Source organism: Gallus gallus, chromosome 1, assembly GCF_016699485.2.
Source record: "Gallus gallus isolate bGalGal1 chromosome 1, bGalGal1.mat.broiler.GRCg7b, whole genome shotgun sequence".
NCBI classification, from domain to species: domain Eukaryota; kingdom Metazoa; phylum Chordata; class Aves; order Galliformes; family Phasianidae; genus Gallus; species Gallus gallus.
The window spans coordinates 61,500,328-61,528,118 of record NC_052532.1 but is presented as its reverse complement, the minus strand read 5'-3'; the positions used below and the strand labels follow the sequence as shown (position 1 = coordinate 61,528,118).

The 27,791-nt window shown below is 39.7% G+C and overlaps 1 protein-coding gene across 41 annotated transcripts in view; it reads right to left on the bottom strand.

Moving 5' to 3' along the window:
* The window catches only part of CACNA1C (calcium voltage-gated channel subunit alpha1 C), a 472,560-nt gene that overhangs the window by 136,248 nt on the left and 308,521 nt on the right, over positions 1 to 27,791 (bottom strand). For 29 of the 41 annotated variants that reach the window (NM_001396677.1, XM_015286478.4, XM_046909762.1 and 26 more), the window contains exons 8-9: positions 16,413 to 16,516; positions 9,764 to 9,936 (exon numbers count right to left, since the gene is read on the bottom strand). In NM_001396677.1, coding sequence (NP_001383606.1) covers positions 9,764 to 9,936; positions 16,413 to 16,516 — 277 coding nt within the window. Of the gene's footprint in view, positions 1 to 9,763; positions 9,937 to 16,412; positions 16,517 to 16,890; positions 16,995 to 27,791 lie in introns of all 41 variants that reach the window. The other 12 variants (XM_040651842.2, XM_015286450.4, XM_015286591.4 and 9 more) reach the window with 3 other exon arrangements.

Genomic DNA, 27,791 nt, shown 5'->3' with positions numbered 1-27,791 from the left:
ACTCAGGAGATGCTTGCTGCAACAGCAATCCCTGCGTCAGTTAATTATTTCAGATCTCCAGTAAACACCAGAGCTGGATGCTGGGGTCAGACACATACCTGAATTTGTCTCAGCTCCCTTAAACTGTAGAGTTACTCCACTCCAAACAATACCAGGTCTCCTGATGCTATATGTTGGAACAAATCAGAATTATAGACTGCAATGTTGGCAATAGCGTTGTCCTGAGTCTTCCTGAGTACCAGCAGCTCTCTTCTTTTGCTCTTCATTCAAACAAAGGCACCTATCTGTCTTCTCCATATCTTCTCTAGGCCTGAGCTAAATTTCATTTGGGTTAGATGGGATTTAGCTAACTGCAGAGCAACCGTCAGCAGAGGGAAGAAGGATTTCAAAACAGTTGCTTGTATTTATTTTTTATGATCAAAGCTTCCCTTCAGCCACAAAAGAAGAGAAACCAGGAAGTTGTGAAATCTAAGGAACAATGAACCTAACTTGCTTTTTAATAAAAGCTGAGTTGTTAAATTACATTAATAATTAAAAACAATTCTATTGATTGACTTAGTTAATTACAAAGTGAACAATCCATACTTCCAGGGTAACAACAAAACTGTATCAAAGTGTATAATATACCTACAGTGCTTTTCCAGGGAAGGAAGATTTTTCCAGACCATCCTGATCAAACCAATAAATGCCTTATGTTAAACAATATAAGGTAAAAATTCTGGTATAAAGGACAGAGCAGTGGTATGAGAGACTCTCACACTGAGAGGGTGGGTGGCCTTCAGAACATCATTTAGCCTTTATATGCCTTTTTCTCTAAACTAGATCATAGAATCATAGAACAGCTTAGGTTGGAGACCTTAAAGCCTATTCAGTCCCAACTTCCTGCTGTGGGCAGGGCTGCCACCCACCAGCTCAGGCTGCCCAGGGCCCCATCCAGCCTGACTTTGAACGCCACCAGGGATGGAGCATCCACAAATTTTCAGGGCAGCCTGTGCAGCGGCCTCACCACCCACTGAGTAAAGAATTTTCACCCAACATCTAAACTAAAGCTTCCCTCTTAATTTAAAACCCATTTGCCCTTGTCTTCTAACTATCAGATCATGTAAAAAGTTGGTCCCCCTCCTGCTTATAAGCTCCCTTCAAGTACTAGAAGGCTGCAATAAGGTTTTCCTGACCCATTTTCTTCTCCAAACTAAACAAACCCAACTCCCTCAACCTATCTTCATAGGAGAGGTGCTCCAGCCCTTTGATCATCTTCGTGACCCTCCTCTGGACCCACTTCAACTGCTCCACATCCTTGAGGACCCAGGCCTGGATGCCAGACTCCAGATGGGCCTCACAAGGGCAGAGCAGAGGGGGACAGTCACCTCCCTCTCCCTGCTGGCCACCCCTCTTCTGATGCAGCCAGGGATACAGTTGGCCTTCCAGGCTGCAAGGACACGTTACTGGCTCACATCCAGCTTCTCATCCACCAGAACTTTTAAGTCCTTCTCTGAAGGCCTGCCCTAAATGAGTTCTTCTCTCAGCCTGCACTCATATCTGGGATTGCCCTGACCCAAGTGCAAACGTTGCACTTGGCTTTGTTGAACCTCATTAGACTCTTATGTGATCACTTTTAAGGAACGTCCAGTTCTCTTCCTTCTATTGTGTCAACTGCACCACTCAGTTTGGTGTCATCAACAAACTTGCTGAGGGTACACTCAATCCCACTATCTAGGTCATTGATGTGGAAGAACTCTGGTCCCAGGATGGAACCCAGGGCATAGCAGTCACGACTGGCCTCCATCTGGACATAGAGTCATTAACCACAACCCTCTGGCTGTGACCATCCAACCAATTCTTTATCCAATGAATAGTCCAGCCTTCAAATCCATCTCTCTCCAATTTAGAGATAAGGAAGTGATGTGGGACCGTGTTAAAAGCCTTGCCCAAGTCCAGGTAGATGACATCATTTAACCTTCCTTTATCTACTAGTGTTGTTACTCCATCATAGAAGGCTGCCAGATTGGTTAGGCATGATCTGCCCTTGGTAAAGCTGTGCTGGCTGTCTCATATGAAACAGGCCAGAACATTTTTTGCCTATCAAAATATTAACTTATGTATATTTTTTAAAGAATCAATCTAGTAGAAGAAACATTTCTAAAGATAGGTTTCAAACAGTTTTTAATTTCTCTTTGTTGAGAAAATTAATTTTGTCCATCCTTGTAAGTGTCTTATCCTTTCTCCTCTTGGAAAGGTTGAGGTGAGGAAGACAAACAATCCAGGGTAAAGGCCCTACAGCTTCCTTGTTTCCTAACTGAGATTACAAAACAGAAAGCAACGTGAAGACAGTCAGTAGCGAAATCTACTCCCAGACTTGTTTTCCAATGGGGGAAAGGTCAAATTGTTGACATCATAGTTTTAGTGACATTAATGGAACAGAGGGCAAAAGTGAAAGCAGTCACCCTAAAAGACCCACAGGAAGTTACACAACAAAAATTACACTTTTAAATGGCAACTTTACTTTTTGTCACAGCTAGCTTATCTTTTGTGTGTGTGTGCGCGCGCGCGCGCGTGTGCGTGTGTTTGATATCTGTCATTTTTCCATTTCAGGATATAAAAGTTTATGTGGGTGCAATTCCATATTTCCACATACACAGGTATGGAATGAAAATGCTAGTGGTGATGGTGGTTCAAATTCATGACACATACAGTGGCATTTTAACCAGTGGAATTATGCACTGGGCGAACAGCAGTATCTGGACTATGCAGTCTTGTAAGTGATATCAGATCTGAAATATCTCATGCTCTCCCTTTGGTGGATGACAGCTACACAGTAGTAAAGCCACAGGTGAGAGTAGAAAAGCCTCTAGTACATCAAGACCTAATATCAGATAACATTCTCTAGTGCTGACACTGGCCTATTTTGTTACTAACCTCTTATAAAACAAACTGGGGCTCAAGTCCTTACCCAGGCAAAATCCTCAGCAACTTCAGTAGGAGTCTTGCCTAAGGACCACAGGAATGATTCATTCCAATGTAAGAACTAATGTCCCCAACGCTTTTTCTAGGCAATATGCTAATTATGGACTCCAGTCTGATATCAGAAGCACAAACCCATTTTGCAACATGAGCTTCTCTTTCCACACAACAAAAACAAAGCATTTATCAAAGCATTTTACTAAGTGTGTACAAATTGTAGCATTTGTACAAAGAACAGTTTTTGAGCTACTGGCAAGGTAGAAAAATGCCACTAGGATTGTTTTCTACAATACATGGATTGGGCAAGGCACATGTCTCAGAGTTGCTGACACTCCTATCCAAGCAAATCATGGTTTTGGATCTCTACAGCTGAGTTCATGGAGGATGTTTTTTCAGGATAATCAAATATGTGCGGTAAGAACCAGAAAATACTTATTTTGTCTCTGTCTCCAGGTGGAAGAGAATCAATCTATCACAGCTGCTAAACCTTGTGAAACTCCTACCAAGTGCCCAAGTGAGATACCTGCAATTGTTGGCACTGCAGCTAATCTTTCCCTAGTTAGCAGATGATTATTTTCCACATCAGTGGACAACGATAAAAGAAGATGATACTATGATTTGTTCTTCTTTAGATGAGGTTTTAACAGATAATAAATCAGTTTACAACACTGGCTTTTATTTCACTGTATTTATGCATGGAAAGCAAAATGCAAGGTTGTATGACACACTCTCAAATAGCCAACTAGTTTCAGAGGACTAGACTGATAAAAGTTTTGTTTTCAAGACTGTGCCTCTGACAGCTTTTGTTTAGATTATCTTAAATCCCACACAAGCACTGTGTTTTATTAATTGCTTTTTGACAATAGGCAAAAATAATCTAAAATATCAGTCTGTACATTCTTGGCAAGGAGAGGTTGCCCAAGTCCTTCCATGTGTATATAAAATACATTAGGGACAAATTCTGCAAATGAAATTAGAATAAATTAGGGTGAACAGATTTACCATCAATAGTTACCTTCAAGCATTTCAGATGTTCTCTGGTTAAACAACATACAAAAACTGCACAGGGTTGCACAGGATTTAGAGACAACTTTCACTATTATCAGTGGAACTTGGTACTCATTGAAATCAGCGGAGTCTCCTTACGGTATGGAAGTTGACTTTGTAAAAGAAAGTCAAGTCAACAGGAACTGGAGAGATAAAACCTAAAAAGCCAGAACTTCTAGAGAAATGTGGTCATGCTTTTACTTTGGTTATGAAATAGTCAAACTATGTACTACTGGAGCTCTTGAGAATGAAGTCCTGTTTCAGTCGAAGTTACTGAGGCTACTGTTTCTAGAGTTCTCAAATATTTTTTTTCTGTTTGAACAATCAGCTCAGCTATGCTGTTCTCCTTATTTTTGTCCCAGAATTCAGAAGCACAAAGCATGAACGACAAAGATTTTCTGAAGTTTCGAATGGTTCATAGGATCCCTACTTCTTCTAAAAGTTTTACTTTGCACCTGAAAACTTCCTCCCTGCTTCAAAAACATTGTCTCCTAGGGAAGACTCTCACAAGACTGAGATTAAATACTGCCATGAAAACATACTGCTGTTCACAAGAAACAGTGACTGCGTGGGTAACGCAAAATCTGCAGCTCACCTAAAAATAAGGCTGCAAGAGATGCTAGTAAATATTCCCAAAGGTCACCAAGATACTGGAATAACTGCTCTGAAAGTAAAAACTGAGATTATTCCTTTTTAGCAGCTCAGATTTTAAATAATTTTAGAATTTTCCTGTATTTCTCAACTTTATCATCTTCCATTCTGCATTTTATATTTCTACTTGAGCTAAGGCATAAATTTCCATGTACAGTCAAGCCTTTCTCCCCTGCATCTTTCATTATTCAATCTATACTCTGAAGTTTTGCTTTATGTTTTGATAGGCAACACGCTGACATGCAGTGTTTTTACTGCTGTGTTACACGAAAATCTGATTATTTACAGTAATCAGACCCATTGCAATAGAGCCCTGGAGTGTGATTAGACTTTAGATTTTTGTAGGGTAAGCTACTTGCAAATCAGCCCTTGAATTTACAGTACTACCTTGGATATGACTTAACTAGGAGAATGAATATTCCTGAATCAAGGAAAGGCTTTGTTAATGAACTCCAGGCCAAAAAGTAAGCTCTGTTGCTCCTATAGATATTAATGTGGTTGTGCTCACATGGCAAGCAGCAACACCAAATAGGACTGAAATACAGTGAAAGAGAGGGAGGGCAAAATCTGAGCATTCAGAAACATCAAATTACTTCTTGCCCATTGACAGCTTTTTACTGACCCTAGTGCGGTCAGTGTGAATTTTGCCAATTAACTTCAATAGGAGGAGAATCTGGGTTGGACTGAGGTTTCCTATTCCTGCCCACAGCGACACAGATGCATGGCAGACCACTCTCAGGAAGAATAAAAAAGGGCAAATTCCCAGTTGCTGTGGCAACAGGAGGGATGATTCTCTTCGCTATCGTGTAATTTTGAAATTCAGTATGTGCTTTGTGCCATAACATGTGTTTCTCCTCTGTCAAATTTATGCTTTTTTTCCCCTGCAGGAGGCCCATCAGGGGAAGAGCATAGAAGAAAACCATTAACACAAATAACCCCAAGAAGCCTTTTCACATTTCCCACCTCATACTTTCCAAAATAGAAAAAGCATGTATTCAAACAACAGTTAAAAAGAACTGCCTTCAACATACACTTCCCAAAACATATAAGATGAATTCAGACTGCTCTGTGAATGCTCTTCAGTGAATGTGAGATGACTGGTACAGAACTGCCTCAGAAGAATGCTAAGACCTCTGCCACAGAGAACATCAGCTAAAGGTTGCAGAGGCTGTCCAGCCTTGGCTGCAGTTACCTTCTTTTCTCATCCTCTCTTCTACCAGGGCCCTTCTCGCTGTAGTGCAAGCATTTCATTAAGGGCTGTAAACACCCAGTGAGACTTAGGGCAAGGTTCAACATCTTCAGGAAAGCAATGGAATATACAGAATGTAACTTATGGTGCCCAAAAGACTGACAAAGGCAGTCAAACTGAAGGGGATGCAGGTGCAGTTCTCTTCCCTTCTTCTTCCTGTTCTCTGTTCTACAGGAGGCAGTTCCTAGGCTTGCAGTTCTCTTCTCAGGGTAAGAAGACAGAAAAACTGGCTTCCGCAGCCAAGGACAGAGAAGAGACTGGAAACATATGTTCTCTGTGTTTGGAATGGTTCAGTTTAGGTACAGTACCTGGGCAAGAGCACAGATGGTATAAACTGCTGATTCTCAGAGTTGCAGATTTACATTAGCTGAGATTCTACTTTAATAAGTATATTTTTACTAAAAACAAAACAAAAACAAACAAACAAACAAAAAAAACCCACTCCAAACCTGCATACAACTTCCAAGGGGAAATTGAGGAAGCAAAAACTAGCATGACTTTAAAATAACAATGTGAGTCACTATCTGGAACCTAAATCTCCTAAGCATCAGCGTAATATAAACAAAGCAAAGGCAACTAAAGTGAAGGGTTGTTCCCAAGGTTTTGGGAATAACTCATTGTGGTCTTCCAGTATTTTATGGAGGGTTATAAAAAAAATTACAGTCTAATGGTGATAAGAGGAGGGGGAGTGGGTTTTAAACTAAAAGAGGGGAGATTTAGCTTAGATATTAGGTGTCAATTCTTTACTCAGACAGCAGAGGCCCTGGCACAGGCTGCCCAGAGAAGCTGTGGGTGCCCCATCTCTGGAGGTGTTTCAGGCCACATTGAATGGTACCACATAGGTAGGTACAGTAAGTATACCTGGAGTTTCTTCCTCCTGTGTGGTGGATGAGGCATGTCAACATCAAACTTGTCAATCATCAAGCATGTCAACAAATGAAGTGAATACAACACCTTAGGAGAGGACGTCTGTAATCTATTTGGCTTTGAAAATGGAGTAGCACTTGTCACATGAATAAAGATTGAATTTCAGAAGTATCAGGAAATACAATAGAGCTTAAACAATGTGATACCTGTAATTGTACAAAAGTATATACCATAGCCTACTAGAAAAGAAAAAATGAATGTGATTTATAAAATACGAATTACCAAAATACAAACTCCTCAACTCTGCTAGGTGAGGGGCAAGCATCAAGGTATCTTTATTGGCTTGAGGACTGGGGCTGGAGATGGGAAAGCTGACATTGCTCTTTACCTTCCATATTCAGTGGCTATTGGCTTTGACATCAGAGGAAGGCAAGACAAAGACCCATTACTTCCAAAGTTTAAAAAGCCTTTGTCAGGAAGGAGGCCAAGGTACAACACTGAACAGTATAGAATAGTATAGACTAGCAAAGTTGGAAGGGGACTTCAAAGATCATTGAGTCCAACTGCCTGACTACTTCAGGGCCAACCAAAAGTTAAGGCATGTTATTGAGGGCATTTTCCAAATGGCTCTTGAACATGACAGACATGAGGTATCAACCACCTTTCAAGGAAGACTGTTCCAGCATCTGACCACCCTCATAGTAAAGCAATGTTTCTTAATGCTAAGTCTGAGCATTAAGCTTCTGCTATTCTCTTGTTCATAGACTTCTCAGCATGACTTTTCCCTTGTACATGACCAAGATCAGTCCACAGCTTTCCTTCACATTCTGAGCAATTCCTATCAACAAAGATGTAATGCTGCCATATACCACTAGACACTGCAAACACCTGTTTCCAAGTCTGGTCTGTCATGTAGTAAAAACTGATGAAGGCAAAGAGAAAGATATACTATGTAGTAGGGACTGAGTACCACCACTGTCCTTACACTTGATACTTAGAACCAATGGCACTGAAGATACTGCATAAACAGTTTGGAAATGAAATGGATAACGAGTTAGTCTGCTAATAGTGTGTAATTCTATCATCAACAACCAACTGTGAGAAGCTCTTTAGACCCTGTCAGATGTAATATTACTGATTTTATAAGCCCTTTTTTTTTTTTTTTTTTTTTTACAAAACTCACTTTATTAATCCAAACAAGAACTGAACGCAAGCTGGAGATATGTAATCTTCCAGTTCTTAATATCACTACACAGAAAAGGAGTTTGCTAGCTCAAACTTGGATTGACGTCACCACATTGCAATGAGTGCAATGAATCTACACCTGTCCTATCCCAGAACACATTTACCAAAGCATAATGATTTTCATGTTCATTAAAGAGGAAAAAGTTCAAATTAGAAAGTAGCCCTGGCAGGTTCTCATCACAGTACCTACCACTCCAGCTACAATTTTCTTTACCAGGCATGCCTGTAACAGGAACTTCCCATAGAAGTAAAGGGAAAGCCTCCTGGTGACTTCAATGACCCACTATGTGACAATCAGCTTCCTCGCTCCAATGCCATATGAGGATATCAAGCACTACCCATCACAGTGGTGTTTTTTCCTTAATATTGAACTCTGTCTACAAAGAAATGAAATGGGATCACCAAACACGATCTTCCATACACTGTATTCCACAGAAGAGCAAATTTTGGCCGTGAATAATAAAATAATTACTGAGTGATTACTGAGGTTAAATGATGAAAGTAAGCTGTAATTCCTATGAAGGCACCAACATAAAAGTAACCTATCCTGGGGAAGACTGAGCAAGTGTCCCCAGAGACTCCCTCAAATCCAGACACTTTGCTATCATGGGTATGACTTGATATTAATGACCCCCACAAGTTTCTTTCTTTTTTTTTTTTTTTTTCTTTTCTTTTTCTGAAAGTGTTCTGACAACTACAGGGTGTAGTACTCAGTCTCCTCAAAGATCATAAGAATCTGATAAACTCTTGCTTTTTTCGTGTAGGTTTAACTTTCCAGTGTCCAATCCTCCTGGACATATATGGTTTTGAACTATCACCCCATGGATTTTGCTTGTTTGGTAGCAAGGGAGCTGTAGGGAAATGCTTCATGTCTTCTCTTCCAAAATCAAGCTGGGATAATGCAGACTTAAGTAAGGAAAGCTAAAAGTAGTGCCTATCTCCATTAGCTGTGTAACTGCCTAAAGGTTCAAACTCTGACATTTCCCAATTATGTGACCCATGATGACTACTGCTAGATGTTGCTGAAGTGATTCAGATACTGGTAAAAGATAAGGTGGAGTTAGAAGATAGAGTGAAAGTAGTTAAATGTAAGGAATTTTTGCTTTCTCCAAACCCATCATTCTAATAAGAAGAGAGAATTGGTGAATTCTCACTTTGTACAAACATATTCTCAGCTTCAAAACAGAAGAAAAAGAGGTAATTCCCTTGCAAGAAATGTCAGAAAGCTTAATTCCAGCCTGGCAAAAGCAAGTGCAATTCCACTGATTTCAATGGAGTCACAGATGGCCCACTTAATGTACAACAGGGTTGATTTGGCCTTTCTCCCATACTGTAGCATTGCTTTGCCTAGAAACCTTTGCTTTCAAAGTAATTAACCATGTGTCAACAGCCTTCAACACTGAACTGCAATTAAATAAATGAATAGGAGACATGTATATTTTAAAACTTATCCCAGTAGCAAACTTCTAACAGCAAGTATTGACCTTTTTCCTGTTTAATAGTAGGTTCCAATGTTAGTACAACGGACAAGAAACTGAGGATCTGCAGAACAATATCAATTATTTTACACATATTTCTCCCTCCCACATATTCCAACATGTATTTCAGTTGGATCACATATAAGCATAGTGAGAGCCTCAGGAAGAACTTGCTCTGCCCTATAGGCAATCTCATCACTGGAGCAGGTGGACACAGGCTCCCTTGCTAAAAGCAGAGAAAGACGGACAAAAGAAAATTGCTTACTGTTTCGAGGCTTCTCCTCATCCATGCCTTCATCTTCATTTTCTGGGTCAATATCTTCTGCTTGAGTTATCCAGTCTAAATAGCCCTTCAAATCCTCCTCTAGCTGTTGCTTTTCCCGTAACTTCTGGAAATCTCCCCGAGCCTTAGCCTTCTCTCTTTCCTTGGAAAATTCCCTAGCAAGAGGGAGGGAGGAACAGGACGTGGGTGGAGGGAGAGGAAGAGATTGAAAAACAATGAGTTAGACTGATTTCTATTAGAAAGTCCATTTCCATGTCCTATGTAGTACACCCAGCCTTCGCTATTCTTTCAGGACAGATATGTGAAAGGAATATCCTTGCTACATACATTTGTAATACAGTTGGAGTGACCACATTTTTACTAATTCTTAGGAGAATATAATTACCTTTTTTAATCCTTTCATTCTCAACACTGTTTTGATAATTCAAATAAAACTCACGTGGTGCTTATGTACAATATCATAAACCTTCTAACATTCTTTACCACTTGATATTCTCCAACACTTATCATAAATATCTATGTGAATAGTGGTCAACTCAATACAATGATGAACTGTTTGACAATAATCTGACATCTGGAGAGTGAGACAGTGGCTCTAATTTTCAGCCAGGTCTCAACCTGTCCATAAGATTATAGGTATAATCACAACTGAATGGCACTAATTGTAAGTGTAAGTAATGATACTCACAATTCTGTACACAGTTAATTATGAGCATTTTCACCCATGGGAGTGGGCACTATATTTAAAAATTTGATCTCAATGTTTTATTGTAAGCATTTGATATTCAGGTCTATTCTCTGAAACAAAACTTATTTTTCAAATCTCAAGTTGAGTAGACAAACATAAGCAGTAATGGATTCTGCCAGAAAGTGAAACAGAGTAGGCATCTAATTTCTTGATGGACCACTATTGGGAATATGGACTTAACAGAGAGGGCAGAGCAACAAGAATTTAATGTTGCTTAGCTATGATCCTGGATGTTTGCTTTGCCTTCTTTTCATCTGCTGTGCCATTTCTTCTTGTCTGTCAGATACATCTAAACTGTCCTATTTTTTTTCTAGAAGTGACAATTTACCTCCATTTAAAGACTCCCCTGTGGTTTCAAGCCAGGTTTTAATACCTGTATTTTGAAAAAGAAGCTTAATAATTGTAAAAAGTTCTGGACCAAGAGTACTTAAACAGTAAGCCTTATATCTGCCAAAGCAGATCACTATACAAGGCATATACAGCAGATAATATGGCCTGCTATGTCCAGAAATGAGAGGGAAGTCATTCTTTCAAATGGATTTTCCATTGGCTTTGCTGTTGATTGACAGCAATAAGAATCATTAAAAAAAAAAAAAAAAAAAAAAGCCTAATGCTTGTCTCTAGGCTTATTCCTAAAAAAACAAATAGGAAACTCACCACTAACTTTAGCGAAGTAATATTAGATTTATGAAAATCCTACCCAAAAATTAATGAGTGTCCCATGAAGTGTCCTTAGTTTCCATTAGTGATGCCATAGTACTTCCCTCCTGTCTGGTCAAAACCCACTGAAAGACTTTCATTCACTTCACTGTCTTTGGATCAGGTTTTTTATGTTATGAGCTGTGCAGAACACCAGCACTTCATCAGAATGAGAGTAAGAAGATGTCTTCATTTAACATCAAAGTATGTGACAAAAGAAGGCTGTGTGATCCTCGCTCCTGTCACATTGCTTGCCACATGTCTCTTGGGTGAGTGATAAAGAAGGTGGAAATGAGGATCAGTGGCTTTTTAGGCCCAAAGGTAGATCATAGCCAACCCTGGGACCAAACAGCTATAAGGCAGAAAAGCCTACTGCCAAGTATGGCAAGAATGACCCCAACAACAATAACAAAAAGTCTAGAAAATATTTTTAAAAAATCGAATCAATACCAATTATATTTTGCTACTTCAGTAATACGTTTCTTCTGGGTCTCACATTGTACCTTATTCAAATGGAGGAACTAACGCTTCAAGAAAAAATCACTGAATGAAGCTATGCATTATTAAGCCGGTTTGAAAACTCAAATTCCAGTATTCCAATAGTTGGGTCACAAACTTGTATGTTGGAATCTTTAACAAATAGGAGCAGTTTTGAAAGGGAATGGACTCTAAACTCCAACTGAGACCTACTTATGTTTATATGGTTACAATTTGGTTTAAGAAACCATAGTGTGGAAAATAGCATGAAATGACACAGTTTGCATAAGGTGATTCTTCTGTGCACTGAACTGGGTTGCTTCTATTAGATACATTTCAGTTGCGTGCCTGCTTGGGTCTTGGCAGCCCCATGCACTCTCTCTCAAGCGGGACTTGGGCTGGGAGAAGAGATGACTAAACTGAAGCGAGATTTTAGCAGCATGTTAGTATGCTGAATGTCTGCATAGAAGTTAATTTGTTACTAGTTTTTTAGAGGCACAACCAAAAATATTGTGATCCCTTAGTCTAAAGGATTTACCTGCCTCTTTCCTTTGTACAATGTATGGTATTCCAATTTTCATATGATTCTCCAAAGAAGACAACTTATTTAAATTATCTCAATTTCTACGCTCTGCTAGCATTAAACTGTTGAGAACAGGTGGCTCAGGAAATTGCTAATGCAATTCTAACCACTTCCCATGTGGAACGCCAGCCTGTACTTGGGCAAATGTAGTTCACAATCAAGAATTACTACCCATGGTCATTTACTATTCTATGTGAAATGAGTTGGTGACCTCAGTCCAGCTCCTATTGCAGGCAGGTGTGCACAGTACCTCTGCCACCATCGCAGTTGGCAATAAATGTTCACTGTTTGCAGTTTCAGCGGGGAAGCCAAGCTTCCAAAAAGCCAATAATCTTTCTGATAGAGGTGCCATCTTGAGCCTGGGGTGGCCTTCTCAAAAAAAAAAAAAAAAAAAAAAAAAAATTACAATATCATGTCAGGATAAGGTCAGCAGAGGCTAGCAGAACCATCAAGTAATCTGTCTCTCTTCAGTGAATGAGACAACTTCTGTTCAGGAGTTGGTGAATATTGGTTTTATGAGTATTTGGTTTGCTTCACTGTCCTTTGCTTCTCCTAGAAAACTATAAGATGCATCTGTCAGAGGAAAAACCAAAAAGCAGAACATTCTGGAGAAAGATTCAGTCTGTCTGAGGTTAGAGTAGATCAAGGTCATAAATATAAACACCCAGTTCTATAGGCTGTATAGGTGCAAAAGAAAATTTCCTTTGTCTGTCCTGATGAGAAAAAAGAGATATTTTATGACTATGTCTGATCTCAGCATGAATTCTCACATTTGGAGGTGTTGTGGAACAGCTAAATTCTAGCAGTTCAAACCTCTTGCTTAGTGTAGAATAAGGCTTCAAACATGGCCCACGCTGACAGGTACAGTGAGGATCTAGCCTGTTCTCGAATTAGATATGGAGGTTGATGGCTCTGCCTGTGGCAGGAGGGTTGAAACTTGATGATCCTTGAGGCCCCTTCCAACCCAAGCCATTCTATGATTCTATGATTAGAAAGGGTTGGAAGAGGGGTTAGACTAGGAAGAGTCCTGAAAGGTCAGGAATACTGTTCTTGCTGCACCCAGGAGGAGCTACAAGCATAGACAGCCTCCTATCCACTCTGATCTCTTCTTCAGCAGGAAGAGAATCAGGAACAGTCAACTGGGCTTCCAGGATCCTCTCAAAGCAGAAGAAATGGCTGTTCTCTGGCCTTCTGTTTGCTTTAGGAAACTTACTGTTTGGACTGTGTCCTGGGATTTGGATCAATGATAAGCAAACTATAAAATAAATGTGAATCTATATGCTTCCACATGAACGTCTGAAAGTTGAGCCCACACTGTCATTTTTTCCATCACTAATCAACTGAAACAAGTAACAGAGAAACAAACATCTCTGCTCTCAGAAGACCTCTAGCAGTAGTTTCATTTCTTTCAGCAGTGCTGTGGACACCTTTTTTCTTGGCTTGAGAAGGTCAACTGTATGATCTGCTGGTTGGATATTTCCTTTGGAATACAAGAGTTTTAATGTATGATCAGTCAAGACAGGAAAAGGATGATAGCTCTGCACACAAATACTCTGTCATACCATGTAGCTTAACATGTGATTAGTAAATTCACCAGAAGAATCATGAATGGGTGAAACACTGAGGAAAAATAAATTACAGATGAGATCTGCAGGCAGAACAGAACTCAGCATTTGATTTTGCAGGTGCAATCAAAGTGTCTTTGTGAGTACAATTAATTACACTTACACATTCAGAAATGCTTAAAAAAACCAAGCCAATCTGTCACTGATGAAGTCTACCTACACAACATGCTTGTTAACATTCCTGATATAGATAAATAGGGATAAATCAGAGATGCTCAGAATGGATCTACAAAGATGCCCAGGAATATTGCTTTGTACCTACACAGAACAGACAGGTGGATCATCTACACAGAACAGACTAATAGCAAGTTTATTCAAAAAAAGTTGAACCTGCAAAGTGAAGACACTTTGCAACTCAGCAGAATTTAGAATTGCTTTAGAAAGTTAATTGTTTAAGAACTGCTTATTTAGCCCAAAGAAAATTTAGAACATTTCTGCCATCATTTCTTTTTTCTTTTTCTTTTTTTTTCACTTTCTTTTTTTTTTTTCTGCTTTTTTCTTTTCTTTTTTTTTTCTTTTTCTTTTTTTTCCTCTCCATGGATGCAAATACTTAAGTTTCTTCTTACTTTTCTCCAGTTGGGAAAAAAAGAAAATTACAGAAACAGTGCAGCTGTCACAATACTGTGAACACAGCCACGAAGAGTGACTCACAGCATAAACAAGGTGAACTTCATCTTTAATTTCAGTTCTCCCTGCAGACTGTTTTCATCTCTCACCACTAGCTGTGGTGGTCTAGCTGCAGTATCTCAGGAGATGGGGTATCCAGGTCCCAAAACACTTTCTTAGGTTGAAAAATGAAAGAGAGAGGAAATGTAATTTTCTACTATGTACACAAATCCAAGAGGTGGTAAATTGAATCGGCACTGCTTCAACAATATGCAGTCCTCAGGCTGGGCTCACAGGCACTGTTTATCCAATCAGATACTATATAATCTTTAACCACCATCTTACGTGGTCCTTGAGTGCATCTCTGATACTATAGACTGCTTACCCACTGTCAGGTGGTCATCCTCCTTTACTGCTGATCCTTACCTGCTGAGCAAAGTATCCACGTGGAGAAACAAGGAGCTTATGTATGTTTTAAAACTGTACCCAGAATATCACTCTCCAGAAATCCAAATGCAGACTATTGCCTGACACTTCATTACTGGGGATTTTCTCCCTCTCCATTCACTACTTGGAAACTCTTCCATTTGTAGCAGCTCTTAGCTGCACGTAACCTTCAATGGAGTAATGAAGACAATAACAACCCCTCAAGTAGACCTGCTATTAGCTGTCTCTTCCCAGGATGATCAAAGGAGAATCTTCTTCTCTAATCCTACTACTACCCTTCCCTAAACGTCTGTCACACTGAGAATGTAACTTATGTGAAGCATCAAGTCCTCTCTCCTGTTCAGAGAAGATTTTGCCCCTCTTATGATCAAAGGACAGGAGACTTAAGGGCTGCCTGCTCAGACAAGTACTGGCTCTGATCAAATTCACTTAGAGCTCATTCAAGGAGGCACAATGCTAGAAACAATGAAGAAGAGGATGCATAAAAGTCCTCATATCATAATTAACCATTTGCATGGAATGGCTGTAGGCACCCAGTCACTCCCAATACAGAATTTGAAGCCTAAATCTGGGAGATCTTAAAAAGAATCTAGAGAGGAATGTTCACTGGTTTCATTCCTCTAATTAACTAGCTCCCCAGGGGCAATAAAGTTTTTAACTACTGGGGGCAATATCAATTGTTTTTAATCAAATCTACCAAAATGATGCTATGCAGTGAGGGTTATACTGCAGAACTGAGATACAGCTAGATGTTTTAGGGATGTTTAAACACTACAAGAAATTCTTCTGCTTCTCTGCTCCTCCTTAGAAAAGGTCAGAGGGAAATGATCTTTTCTCCCTGAATAATGCTGGGCTTGTAATCCATACAACTGAGAAGACATGCTTATTAGAGAAGAAACGCATGTGAGGCACACTCCAGGGAAAAGTCTCCCATTAGGCTGTGCTTTAGAGATATTAAGCAATGTGAGAACTTCTCATGTGAGAAGACGTAATTTGGCAGGAATATCATCCCACAACTGTGAAGGGATTTGTCTCATACTCTCATTCCTCCTTCAGTCCCAATGGCTCTTCCAGAGATTTTACTACAATCCCCTTATTCTGTGGTGAATGGCATGTTAGACCTGTAGGCAGTTTAACAGGGGAACATAGTGTTGTCCTCTTCCCAGAGAGTATGGGTAGAGGTTTCAGGTAGAGGAATATGTTACAGGCAGAGTTGTCTTGTATTTCTTTTCTTTCTTTTTTTTTTTCCCCCAGTTTATTTTTAAAGACAGTTTCCAGATTAGGAAGGCCATGTTTTGCCATTTGCACAGCAATAGCCCAGGTCTTCTACTATGGTTCCAGAGATCAACCTGCCATTGTCTGTTGTTTTGATAACAACAGAGTAGGAAGAAAAATACAAATTTAAAAAAATAAACAGTAATAAAACATTTTCCTGGTACTGCTTACCCGCTAAGTACACCGAGAACCAAGTTAAGTACAAAAAATGACCCTATGATGATTAGTGTAACAAAATAGATCCAGGGCCAGTCCCTTCCTATGGCATCATTGACCTGGAAGAGTGGAATGATAATTAGTGAGACAAGCTCAGTTTCTGAGCACTGCAAGGCTCCAGCCAAAGAGATCCCAAGTCACCAGCAGTAAGATTTTCAATAATCAAATTTCTGGAAATTTATGGAAGGGCGGTAGTAGTGATTTTGGAAGCCCTGATGTTAAATTTCTGTCAGAGAAACACACCTCTTTTGTTCCCTGTATTGCTATTTGCAAAGTTTAAATATTTGGCCAAGATTTTTGAGGGCTGATGCGAAAACTTCCTTGGATTCAGATTTTTAATCCATCCAAAAGAATCCTGGTGACGGGGAAGAACCCTTATTATGGAGTCTTGCCCTGTAGCATTGGAAAAAGGACACCAAAACTGTCAGCTTACCCGCTCAACACACCAAGTACCAGATTTAGAACGAAAAAGGATCCAAAGATGACCAGACTGACAAAATACACCCATGGTAACTCATAGCCCATAGCGTCCTGCATCTGGAAAGATGAAGGAAAGTTAGAAGACAGAGAGGGAAAGCAGAAATGAATAAGCAAAGGAACAGATGGAAAGGTTTGTAAACAGAGCCTGTGGTTGATTTATACATGATCATAGCAAGTGTTTCTGTATGTTCTTTCTGGTGCAACCTTTCCTTTGATTGCTTTTTTCTTCTGGCTGTTTCCTTACAGGCAATGATTAATATAGGCTGATGTCTAGTATGATTGAAGCTGTAGACTATCACTTTCTGGAATTTAGCCAGAGCACCACATGGGCCCGTCTGATGACTTCTTAGCTTCTGTTCTAACCTCTGTGCATATGTTTTCTGCCCATGACAATATTGCTACTTTTTGCTAAGCATTGCCTGAGCGTGTTATCATCAGTTCACATTTTTTCCCATCTGTAGCACAGGTATGCACACTTCAGAGAGAAGCACACGGTAACTGTGGTCAAATACTGATCTTTCCCTGGCAATTATCTTGTAATTTTTACAGTTTATCACAATCAGAGTAGTAGCTGTATGCTTTTGAGTAAAGTCCTTCCAAGGCCCAACGTGTTCTAACCTGGTAAAATGTTTTCTAAAGCTTTCTCACAAACTTTCTTTCTTTGATTCATGAATACCTCTTTCAAAATCTGACTACTACACAACTGAATACTCAAAGAATTTGAGACTGTACATTAAATGGTGTGAACACTGATCTAGTTTTAATACTACTACAAGCATCTGCAAATGAAGCAGGCAGACTCTTATTTTAGTACCTGGGCCTGTATTGTGTGTAGAGCAACTCTAGCACACAAGATATTTATGCTAAAAGCATGTGGTCTATAAACATCATTTTATCTTGAAGTCTCCTCTGAAGCTCAAAATTTTGGAAAGTTGCTGGATACTTTCATAGAACCTCATTTTCATGATGATATCAAAATAACAGAGCCCCTTCTTCTTTTCTTTTCATAAACACTTATCTCCTGAGTCAGACATAGCATCATTAGAGAAACAGATGGCACTTAACATATTTAGTAGCACTAAAATGATTTCTGAACTTAAACTGCAAACTTTAAAGTTCCTAAATGGCTTAAAGAAACACAGGTTCCTTTGTTCTCTGTGTGTTTCAAAGTTTTATCATGAGTTGTTCTCTCCTCCTAAGAAAATGCTCTCTCCTTTGCAACATAAGCATTTGTTGTGATCACAGAAGAAATATTCTTCCATACATGGGCACTGAGACACACATTAGGGGAGGCAATCTGACTCAAGATTCATAACAATTCAGGAAAAGGATTTCAGACCTTCAGTAAAGCAAGGCAGGAGAGTAACACTAATATAATCAGTTCTTTGTGGATGGAAGTTCATCATTCATTTTCCTTTTAAAGTACAGTCACTAAAGTCCTTGTCTGGAAACAGTCCACAGTCAATGGGCCGACCCAAACTCCATCTCAGGGCTCCTTCAGCTGCAACTTAACTGAAGGAAACTCATTAATACACAACCTCAAAATCCGTCTCTATGAAAAGAGTTCATCATCTCCTTCTTCAGAGGATTAATAGATTTGTAGTCAGAACACTTCTCTTCAGAAGTCTAGGTGTCTTTCTAACATTATCTAAGCATATTACCCAGTTTCCCTTGGAATACTTCTGTACAATTGCTCAGTTAGTTTGGAAATATCACTAACTATTCCTTACGCTTGCAAGTCACTTTTCATCCCACTTGACCAAAAAGTAGACATGTCTGCTGTGAAACACAGCAATGCCTTAAAGAGAATAAAATACCATGGTGCAACTTAGAAACAAATATTCACCCAAATTTGAAACACAGCAGTGCCTTAAGAGAACATAACACCATGGTACAAAATAAGAGCAAACATTCACCCAAAATCACAGCAGAGAAATCATACAGGCAAAATGTAAGTACATAATCTGGATTTAGGTCAAGAAATGAGACTTAACATCCTCTCCCTTTTACCAAGAATGCTACTATCTATATAAAACAATCCACACAAACAACAGTTATGAATGACTTTGAGAAACTGCCATAAAAATTTACACAGGCACAATGATGACTTGACTTCCCTTTAATTATGATGGATGGCGATAAAAAAACCTCAGCTATGTGGCATTTATCTCTTGTCCATATCGTTCTTCAGCTGGAAAATCAGCTGGAAAAATACAGCTTCTCAAGGCTGTAGTTTCAATGAATCCTCAATAACAAATACCAGAATTTCTGGTAGAGAACTGAGGGGATTGTCCCTTTGTACTACTCCAACATGAAGAAATTTCCAAATGGCAAGAGGCTTCCTTTGCAACCTGGTAAGGTATATAACTACTGTATAGCGTACCCTGGCTATTCCTACCACCTGCATAGTTGCATAATGTTTGTATCAGCTAGCATTGGTACAAATTAGGCTTGAAAAGCTAATCTGTGTCCTGGTATAGTAGAGCATTTTGGACTTCTCAAACTGAACATTTATGGAGTCTGTTTTTCACCTCCTTTTTACTGACCAGCCATGATGGATAAGCTAAGAGGCAGAGACAGTGGTATCTTCTTGAGAATAGAGAAAACACCTGTATTTGGCAGACAGTTGAATATTTACTGTCTCTCTCTTGCTGGACTCTCTATGTTGGATGCTCTCACATCTAATTTTTTACAGCAGAAGGTGAGATCATTCCATACAGTATGAGACTGAGACACACGTGGTAGGAATTGATACACTGATATGTTATTAGGTATTCGGTAAGCTGTGTAAAACCAAATAAATAATCTTTGATATTGTGACAATATACAGTAAGTTTACTATTTCCTCTAGAAAAACTTCTCCAAAAGAAATGAATAGATGTAAGCTGCTTGGCAGAAGTTGGGGGAAAAAGGAACACACTTACTGAAAATAGTAACATATCAACATTTAAGAAATATTAAATTCTTGGCTAAGATTGTATCATTCCAGATACCTGGAAATGCTTCCTCTGAAGTGGAACCATCCTAGAAATCCATGATAGACATCCCCCAACTGAACAATGCTTCCATTCAGTTACCATTAAAAACCTCACATCTGTGTTTGATTAAAAATGCTTTCTGGAGACATATCAGAATTCTGCAAATACATAGCTATTAATCACATGTGTATGTGTACACGTGTCCTTTTGACTGCAGCTGAAGGCTTTCATTGCAAACACAGCATAGGTGGTAGAATTAATTTTTCTTAATTATGCTGCTGAAATGGAGAAACTGCACAGGGTTAGGATGAGATCAGAAGGAGATTTGTCATTTACACACCACTGAGTGCAGATAATCAGGTTTGCAGAATATTTTTGTAGTGTTCTTGTCCACAGTGAACAGAAAAGGGATCTCTTACAGGTTACCTCTAGGACAGGAAGCACAACCATCGGTAGACAGCTTAGCTCCCTGGTCACTGAGTGCGCTTCTCTGTTTATTTCTCACTGGGGTGTTTATTATTAGCCATATAAATCACAACAGAAAAAATGGATCATCTACATTGACAGGTCTGAACAAAGGCTATCAGCCAGTATAGGTATGAATGCAAATATTCTAGCTACAGTATTCAAGGTAATTGCAATCTGGTGTGAATTTCACTATGTGTGGGACAATTTCTAAGTTAGCTGGAAGCACTGCGTTGGTCTAAATCTACACATGGTCATTTATGGAAGTAAGTCTGCTAAGTTAAACTGCTCGACCTTTTACTGATCACTTCTCCATCTTTATATCTCACTTTTGTCAACAGTAAGAAAGTTGATACAATTCTGAATGCTGATGCGTCATCCCTCAGAGGCACCTCAGAGATGAGAGTCTCAGATTTCTTCTCTTGATTCACTACATGCCCTCTCTAGCATTGTGGGGACATCATTTTGGCTCACTATGCTTTAGCCTTCTACTCTACAAAGTGTGATACTGCCTTGCCTCACTGGGTACTGTACAACAAAATATCTTCATCTCAGCATTTAGGTGCAGAAGTTGACTGGCCTTGGTGTTACAGAAGCTGAATTAGACTGAAACTCTGTCCCCTCTAGGAAGAAGTTTGCAAAAGAGACTCCTTATTTACCAAATGGCCTCTGGAGAACCCAGCTTAGTCCCTCAGGCAGGAATTATTTAACTTTGCTCTGATCTCACACTGATGGGATTGGGATGAGAACCAGATTGCTGCAGTATACCTACTTGCTGGGACTGAAAGTAACAGGAGGTGTTTTTTCCTAAACGGCAGCTATGACTTCCCTCCAAGATCAACATTGTTTTGACTAGTGTTTCTGTTCTGTAGTGACAGTAAGGTCCATTATGGTCAATAACAATAGGTGCCGGATCTCAGCATAAATAAATAGAGCTACTGTCTGGTCATGCATGACACCTGTAATAAGAGGACACAGATTCACAGACCCTGGAGACAAGACTTTGTCCTGTTTTCTAAACAAGACCCAGCATTAAGGAGATCTTACCTGCCACATGACTTGATCTCTATTTTGGTGCTTTAGGCTAAAATATCTTTCTGGGGAATCATGGAATCATAGAATGGCTTGGACTGGAAGAGACCTTAAAGATCATCCAGGTTCCAACCCCCTGCTGTGGGCAGGGCTGCCACCCACCAGCTCAGGCTGCCCAGGGCCCCATCCATCCTGGCCTTTGACACCTCCAGGGATGGGGTATCCACAAATTCACAGGGTCACCTGTGTGGCCAGGGCCTCACCACCCACTGAGTAAAGAATTTTCACCTAACATCTAAACTAAATCTCCCCTCTTTTAGTTTAAAACCCATTCCCCTTCCTCCTATACCACTATCAGACCTCGTAAAAAGTCAGTCTCCCTTCTATTTATAAGCTCCTTTTCAGTACTGGAAGGCCACAATGAGGTTTCCTTGGATTCTTCTCTTCTCCAAGCTAAACAAGCTCAACTCTCTCAACTTGTCTTCTTAGGAGAAGTGCTCCAGACCTCTAGTAATCTTTGTGACCCTCCTCTGGATCCACTCCAACAGCTCCATGTCTTTCTTGTGCTGAGAGCCCCTGGACACAGAATTCCAGATCGGGCAACACAAGGGCAAAGCAAAGGGGGACAATTACCTCCCTCTCCTTGCCAGTCACTTTTCTTTTGATTCACTCCCGGATACTGTTGGCCTTCCATATGGTGGCTCACATCAAGCTTCTCAACCACCAGAACTCCCAAGTCCTTCTCTGCAGGCCTGCTCTCAACGAGTTCTCTGTCTGTACACATATCTGAGACTGCTGTGACCCAAGTGCAACACCTTGCATTTGACCTTTTTGAATCTCATTAAGTTCTTGTAGGACCTGTTTTCAAGTTTGTCCAGGTCCTTCTGGATGGCATTTTTTCCTTCTATTGTGTCAATTGCACCACTCAGCTTGGTGTCATCAGCAAACTTGCTGAGCATACACTCAATCCCACTGTCTACATCATTGATAAAGATGCTGAAGAGCACTGGCCCCAGGGCTGACTCCTGGGGGACACCACTCGTCACCATCCTCCTCCTGGACATAGACCCATTGACTACAGCCCTCTGGCTGTATGTAACCATCTAATGAACTCCTTAACCACTGAATAGTCTTTCCTTCAAAACTTTCCAATTTAGAGATGAAAACATTATGTGGGACTATACCAAAGGTCTTGCATATGTTCAGATAGATGACATTAATCTGTCTTCCTTTGTCTACTGAAACTGTCAATCCATTATAGAAGGACACCAGATTTGTCAGGCAAGATCTGCCCTTGGTGAAGCTCTGCTGGCTGTCTCAAATCACCTCCTTGTCTTGCATGTACCTTAACATAGCTTTGAGGATCTGATCCATGATCTTACAGGTACAAAGTTGAGGTTCACCTCATCAGCCTGTAGTTCCCTGAGTCTTCCTTTCTTTCTTAAAAATGAGAATGATGTTTCACTTTTTCTAGTCACCAGGGACTTCACCCAACATCCATGACCTTTGAAATATGATGGAGAGTGGCTTGGTAATTACATCAGCCAGTTCTTTCAGGACTGGGATGCATCTCATTGGCCCCCATAGTCTTGTACACATTCAGTCTTGTCAGGCAGTCTTGAACTTGCTCTTTGCTTACATCTCAAGGGATTTTGCTCTTCTGACCTGTGCAGAGGTTTAGGGATGAAAGAGACATGGGCAACCTTCACTGCCAGTGAAGACTGTGGCAAAGACCTTACTGAGTATCTCAGCCTCCTCTGCATCTGTTGAAATCACTTATCTCATTTATCAGGGGGGTACACACTCCTTGGCCTATCTCTTCTGATAGATGTACCCATAGAACCCCTTCTTAACCCCTCCTTGTTATTTTTCTCACTCCTTGTCAAGTTCAGTTCTGTCGGTGCCTTGGCTTTCCTGATCCCATCTCCACATGCTCAGACAGCACCCCTGTTTCTGCCCAGGCCATACATCTCTACTTCCACTGTCTGTACATTTCCTTCTTATCTGCTCAGTTTAACCAGCATGTCCTTTCTCAGGCATGCCAGTTTCCTGCCGTCTTTGCTTGATTTCTTCTGCTGGGTGTCAGAGAGCTCTTACGCTCTCAGAAAGGAGTTTTTAAAGAGCTGCCAGCTCTGTTCAGTTCCTGTATCCCTAAGGACAGTTTCCCAGGGAATCCCATCCAATAATTCCTCACACAGAGGAAACTTTGTACCCTAAAGTCCAGGGTCCCGGATCCGCTCTTGGCAAGGCCCGTATTCTTCCAGCTCAACCACAGCATAGTTGCTACAGCCCAGACTGCTACTATCTTAACCTCTTTAATCATCTCCTCTGCATTGGTGAGCACCAGGTCCAGTAACCCTTCACCTCTGGTTGGTTTGTCTAATATCTGGATGAGGGAGTTATCCTCAGTAGGCTCCAGGAGTCTCCTGGATTGCTTGCAGCTGGCCATGTTGCCTTCCCAGTAGATGCCTTGGTAACTGAAATCCTCCAGTGCATTAATTTCAACACGTATCTCTTGTTTCCAAATGTACTTGGAGTCAGTTCTTTGTCTCTGGACAAGGCAAAGAATTTCACTATGAACAACTTCAGTACACAAAGGCTAAGGGAATCAGATTCTGTTACTTTTCCCATTTTTTTTTCCTCATGCAAGTTAAAGAAACTGTTTAGCATCAGGATGAAAAGAAGGTATTTCAGCATATTTTGAGAAGGTCTGGTGGGCATTGTTTACTGTGAAAGTGCTCTTCCTTTCCAAGCATCCTTAATTACTAAGTCCTTAGACTGCAACCTTCAACTGAAGGACAGATAATCTCCTACTAGTAACACCAGGATTTTTAATTTTGTAGTTTTATAATTAGAATTACAACCAAGAGTTGTGGTAGAGGCCAAGGAATGGAAAGTCTATTTATAACTACACTTTAATGCCTATGTCTTGCAGTTCTTCAGAACTAGGTGAAGACATATTATTGGAGCCACAGGAGGCATGCGTATTCTGGTTGTTTATAGAGATTTTTTTTTAGGGAAAATAGTCTGGCACATTTTGCAAGTATGTCATTCATTTCAACAGCATCATGGTTCAAAGATAATGTTAGAGGTATATTATCTATTAACATAATAGTTCAGCATCACCAGGCACACACAGGACATCTTTCATCCAGTTAATGGGAGGGGAAGGCACAATTCATTAAATTCTGCTGGCTTTGCAATCACACACTCACACTCTTACATTTTGTGCCAAATGTCTTTGAAAACAGCTGATAAACTCAAGCTACAGGAAAAGTTTAATCCATCAGAGAAGGGCAGTTGTCACTGGAAAGCAGCAAGCCACTCATGCTGAATGGACAACTGAAGAAAAATCCAGTCTGTCTTGTTCGATGCACAATGCTGGAGAGCAGAAACTTAACAGAAAGTAAGTTAGCTAGGGTACCAAGGCTAGCTTTCTGTTTCTTGAATAAATTGCTAATCGATTTCTAATGACTACAGAATTTCATGAATGCCTTTTATAAATACAAATGATTCAAGTATTCTATAATGAAGTGTATAACCTTTTACAGAGTGACATTAATCAAGAAGAGCAAAGTACTCGATGAAACTAAAGCACAGCACATTTGGAATTTTGGGGTAAAAATGATTTGGTTTTTCTTTTTTTTTTCTTTTTTCTTTTGCAGTTTACAATGAATTTGTGCAGTTCACTGCCTCAGGAGATTATCTAGCCAAATGCGATGGTTATGGCCAATAGCAAGATCTCCAGCTGAAACCAAATCTTGCTTATAACCGTATAGGAAAATAAAATTGGAGAATATGTGGAGAAAGAGGCAACATAAATAAGAAGTGGCACAGGCAACACTTTGCTGTCTATGAAAATAGCTTTCTGCTTGAAGCCTTCATTTTGAAGTTTCAGATTCTGAGACTGCTGATGTATTTGGAGCCTGAATGTTGTAAGGCTGCTGTGTAGCTTGTCAATAAAAATGTAAATAAAGCACATTTTTTGCTTGAGAAATCCCTGCCTCGTCTCTACGTACACCTCAAGTAATTCTATTTGTGTCCATCTGACTCTACCATTCACGGAAGGAACAAAAGGATCATATTTAACCATCATATATCTTTAAAGACGGATCTAGATTTATTGCATTATTATCCTAAGGATTAATATTCCACCTTGCAGATCCTTCAGTATTTGAAATCTGATTAGTTGTCTTCGCTTGGTTGGTTTTTTATCTAGTACTCATGTATGTGCATATTTTAAAGCATATGAATAATTCCGTTAAAGCCAATAGTCAATACTATTGTTACCATTAGAAATAAATTGAAATGCATAAGTGTTCTGCTTGAACATAGGGCACAGGATTGGGAGAAATATATAATAATGACCATATTTTCTGAAATCTCTTGGAAAAAAGCTCTATAAAATTAGAAGTTTTGCGTACATAGTGACTAAGACATGACAAAATCATTGGTTGAAACAAAAAGATTTAAGCATTTCAGTCTAGACAATCTAGTGCATCATGAGAAGCATTATCATTTATCTTGACAACCTGAAATACTTTCAGCCTTACTAAGTCTTTAAGACAGGTGGTAATGAGTGGGAATTGAAGGTCTTGGAGTTGACTCAAGGCAAAAGGAGCAAGAAGGGGGGGGGTGAAAAAATACAAAACCCAATTCTCAAATAAGCAAAAACACACTAAGAATAGTAATTTAAAAAAAAGAAACTAGGCTTACTTTTATGGACTTGGGAACAATATAATAAAATTTATTCTAAAGGGTATAAAATCTAAGCGGACTCCAGATGCTTTTATTCTGGGTAGAATTACTTTCTAAAAACTGACAACCTAGTAGTCTTCAAGGGACTCTAACCCACAGTTGCTCTTTAAAACTGTTCTGAAATGTTCTATATTTGGTTGCTGGCACTGTCAGATGGATGCAAAGGAGAGACCGGCATGTTTGCTCCAGCCTCAGTCTGATGACATTCAAAGGAAGGAGAAGTACTTGATCATTTGTTCCTGTTAAAAATTATTAGTTTTGACAATTATGTTTGTTTTAAGCACTTACGGGAAAAGCAAATTTTAAGGTCAGTTGTAATCTCCAAGCACTTGTTTTTAAGGCTTTTCTTACTGTCTAACCTCAATCACAGAATTTTGGAAATTTTGTATGCGCATATGGACAGCTAGAACCTTCTATCACAGTATCCTCAAGACAAGGGCAAGACAGAGCTTTGCACAGGAATCATAAAACAGTGAAAAGAATGCTTTATCCAAATTACTCTGATATATGGTCACAGTAGGATGAAAACAAAATAAGGTAGGAAAAAGTCATCATACCTGGACAGTGGGAAGAATAATACATAGTCCAAGATTCCCATGTGCACCTTGGTACCTCAGTTGTTCTGTATGTTGTGTAGTGATGGAACAAGAAAACTGAAATTCCACTCTGAACTAGAAATATTAGCAATATGTTCAGAATTCATTGCTGGAGCTGAGTGGAGGCATTTACTGAGAAAGGACTGCCTTGATGAAGACAACAGAAATATCAAGGGAAGCGACTGATTTGCGATTGAGAACTCCTGAGAAAGAATCAAAGAAACTGCAGCAATGGAAGATGAGTCTAGAAGAGAGAAAGAAGCAGACAGAGTCTGCAGAGGTTGCTTCTTCAACCCTGTTAACAAAGGCTATGCTGAATCTAATCTATATGTCCTCACCGCAGGACAATCTAATCCAGGAGATCTGATTGAGAGTCTGTTCTGATACATGAGAACAATAATTCCACATTTATTTTAGAAAAAACTTTGGATATCATCATTTTCATTGCTATGCTGTCTAATTTCCCTGATAAGAAGTGGAAGTATCCAGAACTGATCAAACTTCCCACACGGCTGTATGAAGAAATGAAAGCAGTGCCAGGCTGAATCTGAGAGCCACAAAAGCAAATACTCCTGTAAGAAATATGACTTGGTTGGCTTGAAATCCATAGTGAGACTGTGCAGTAGCAGGAATTTTGCAGAATGGCCCTTCCAGGCTGCTGCAATTTGTGCAAGAATGAGACTAGAGTGGAGATCTTTAAACATTGCCTTATAACTATAGCTGCTAGATGGTAGATAACTGAAAACATGTAGAATGGACATTTGAGCTTGTCTGGAATTACACAGTCACAATGGAATGGCATTTTGTTGTTATATGAACTCCTATCAAGGAAGAAAACATAAAAGACACGAAGAAAACTTTGCTTTTTGTTTCATATAGTATGCAGGAAGTGCGTTGTTACCGACAGAATTTTCTAAACTTATTTCTTTATAACATCACAGAGTTATGTATTCATCACTCATTAAATATTGGCCCCACCTTTGCATAGATATGTGCCCTTTTGTAGCTGGAAAGTCTGTACAAAG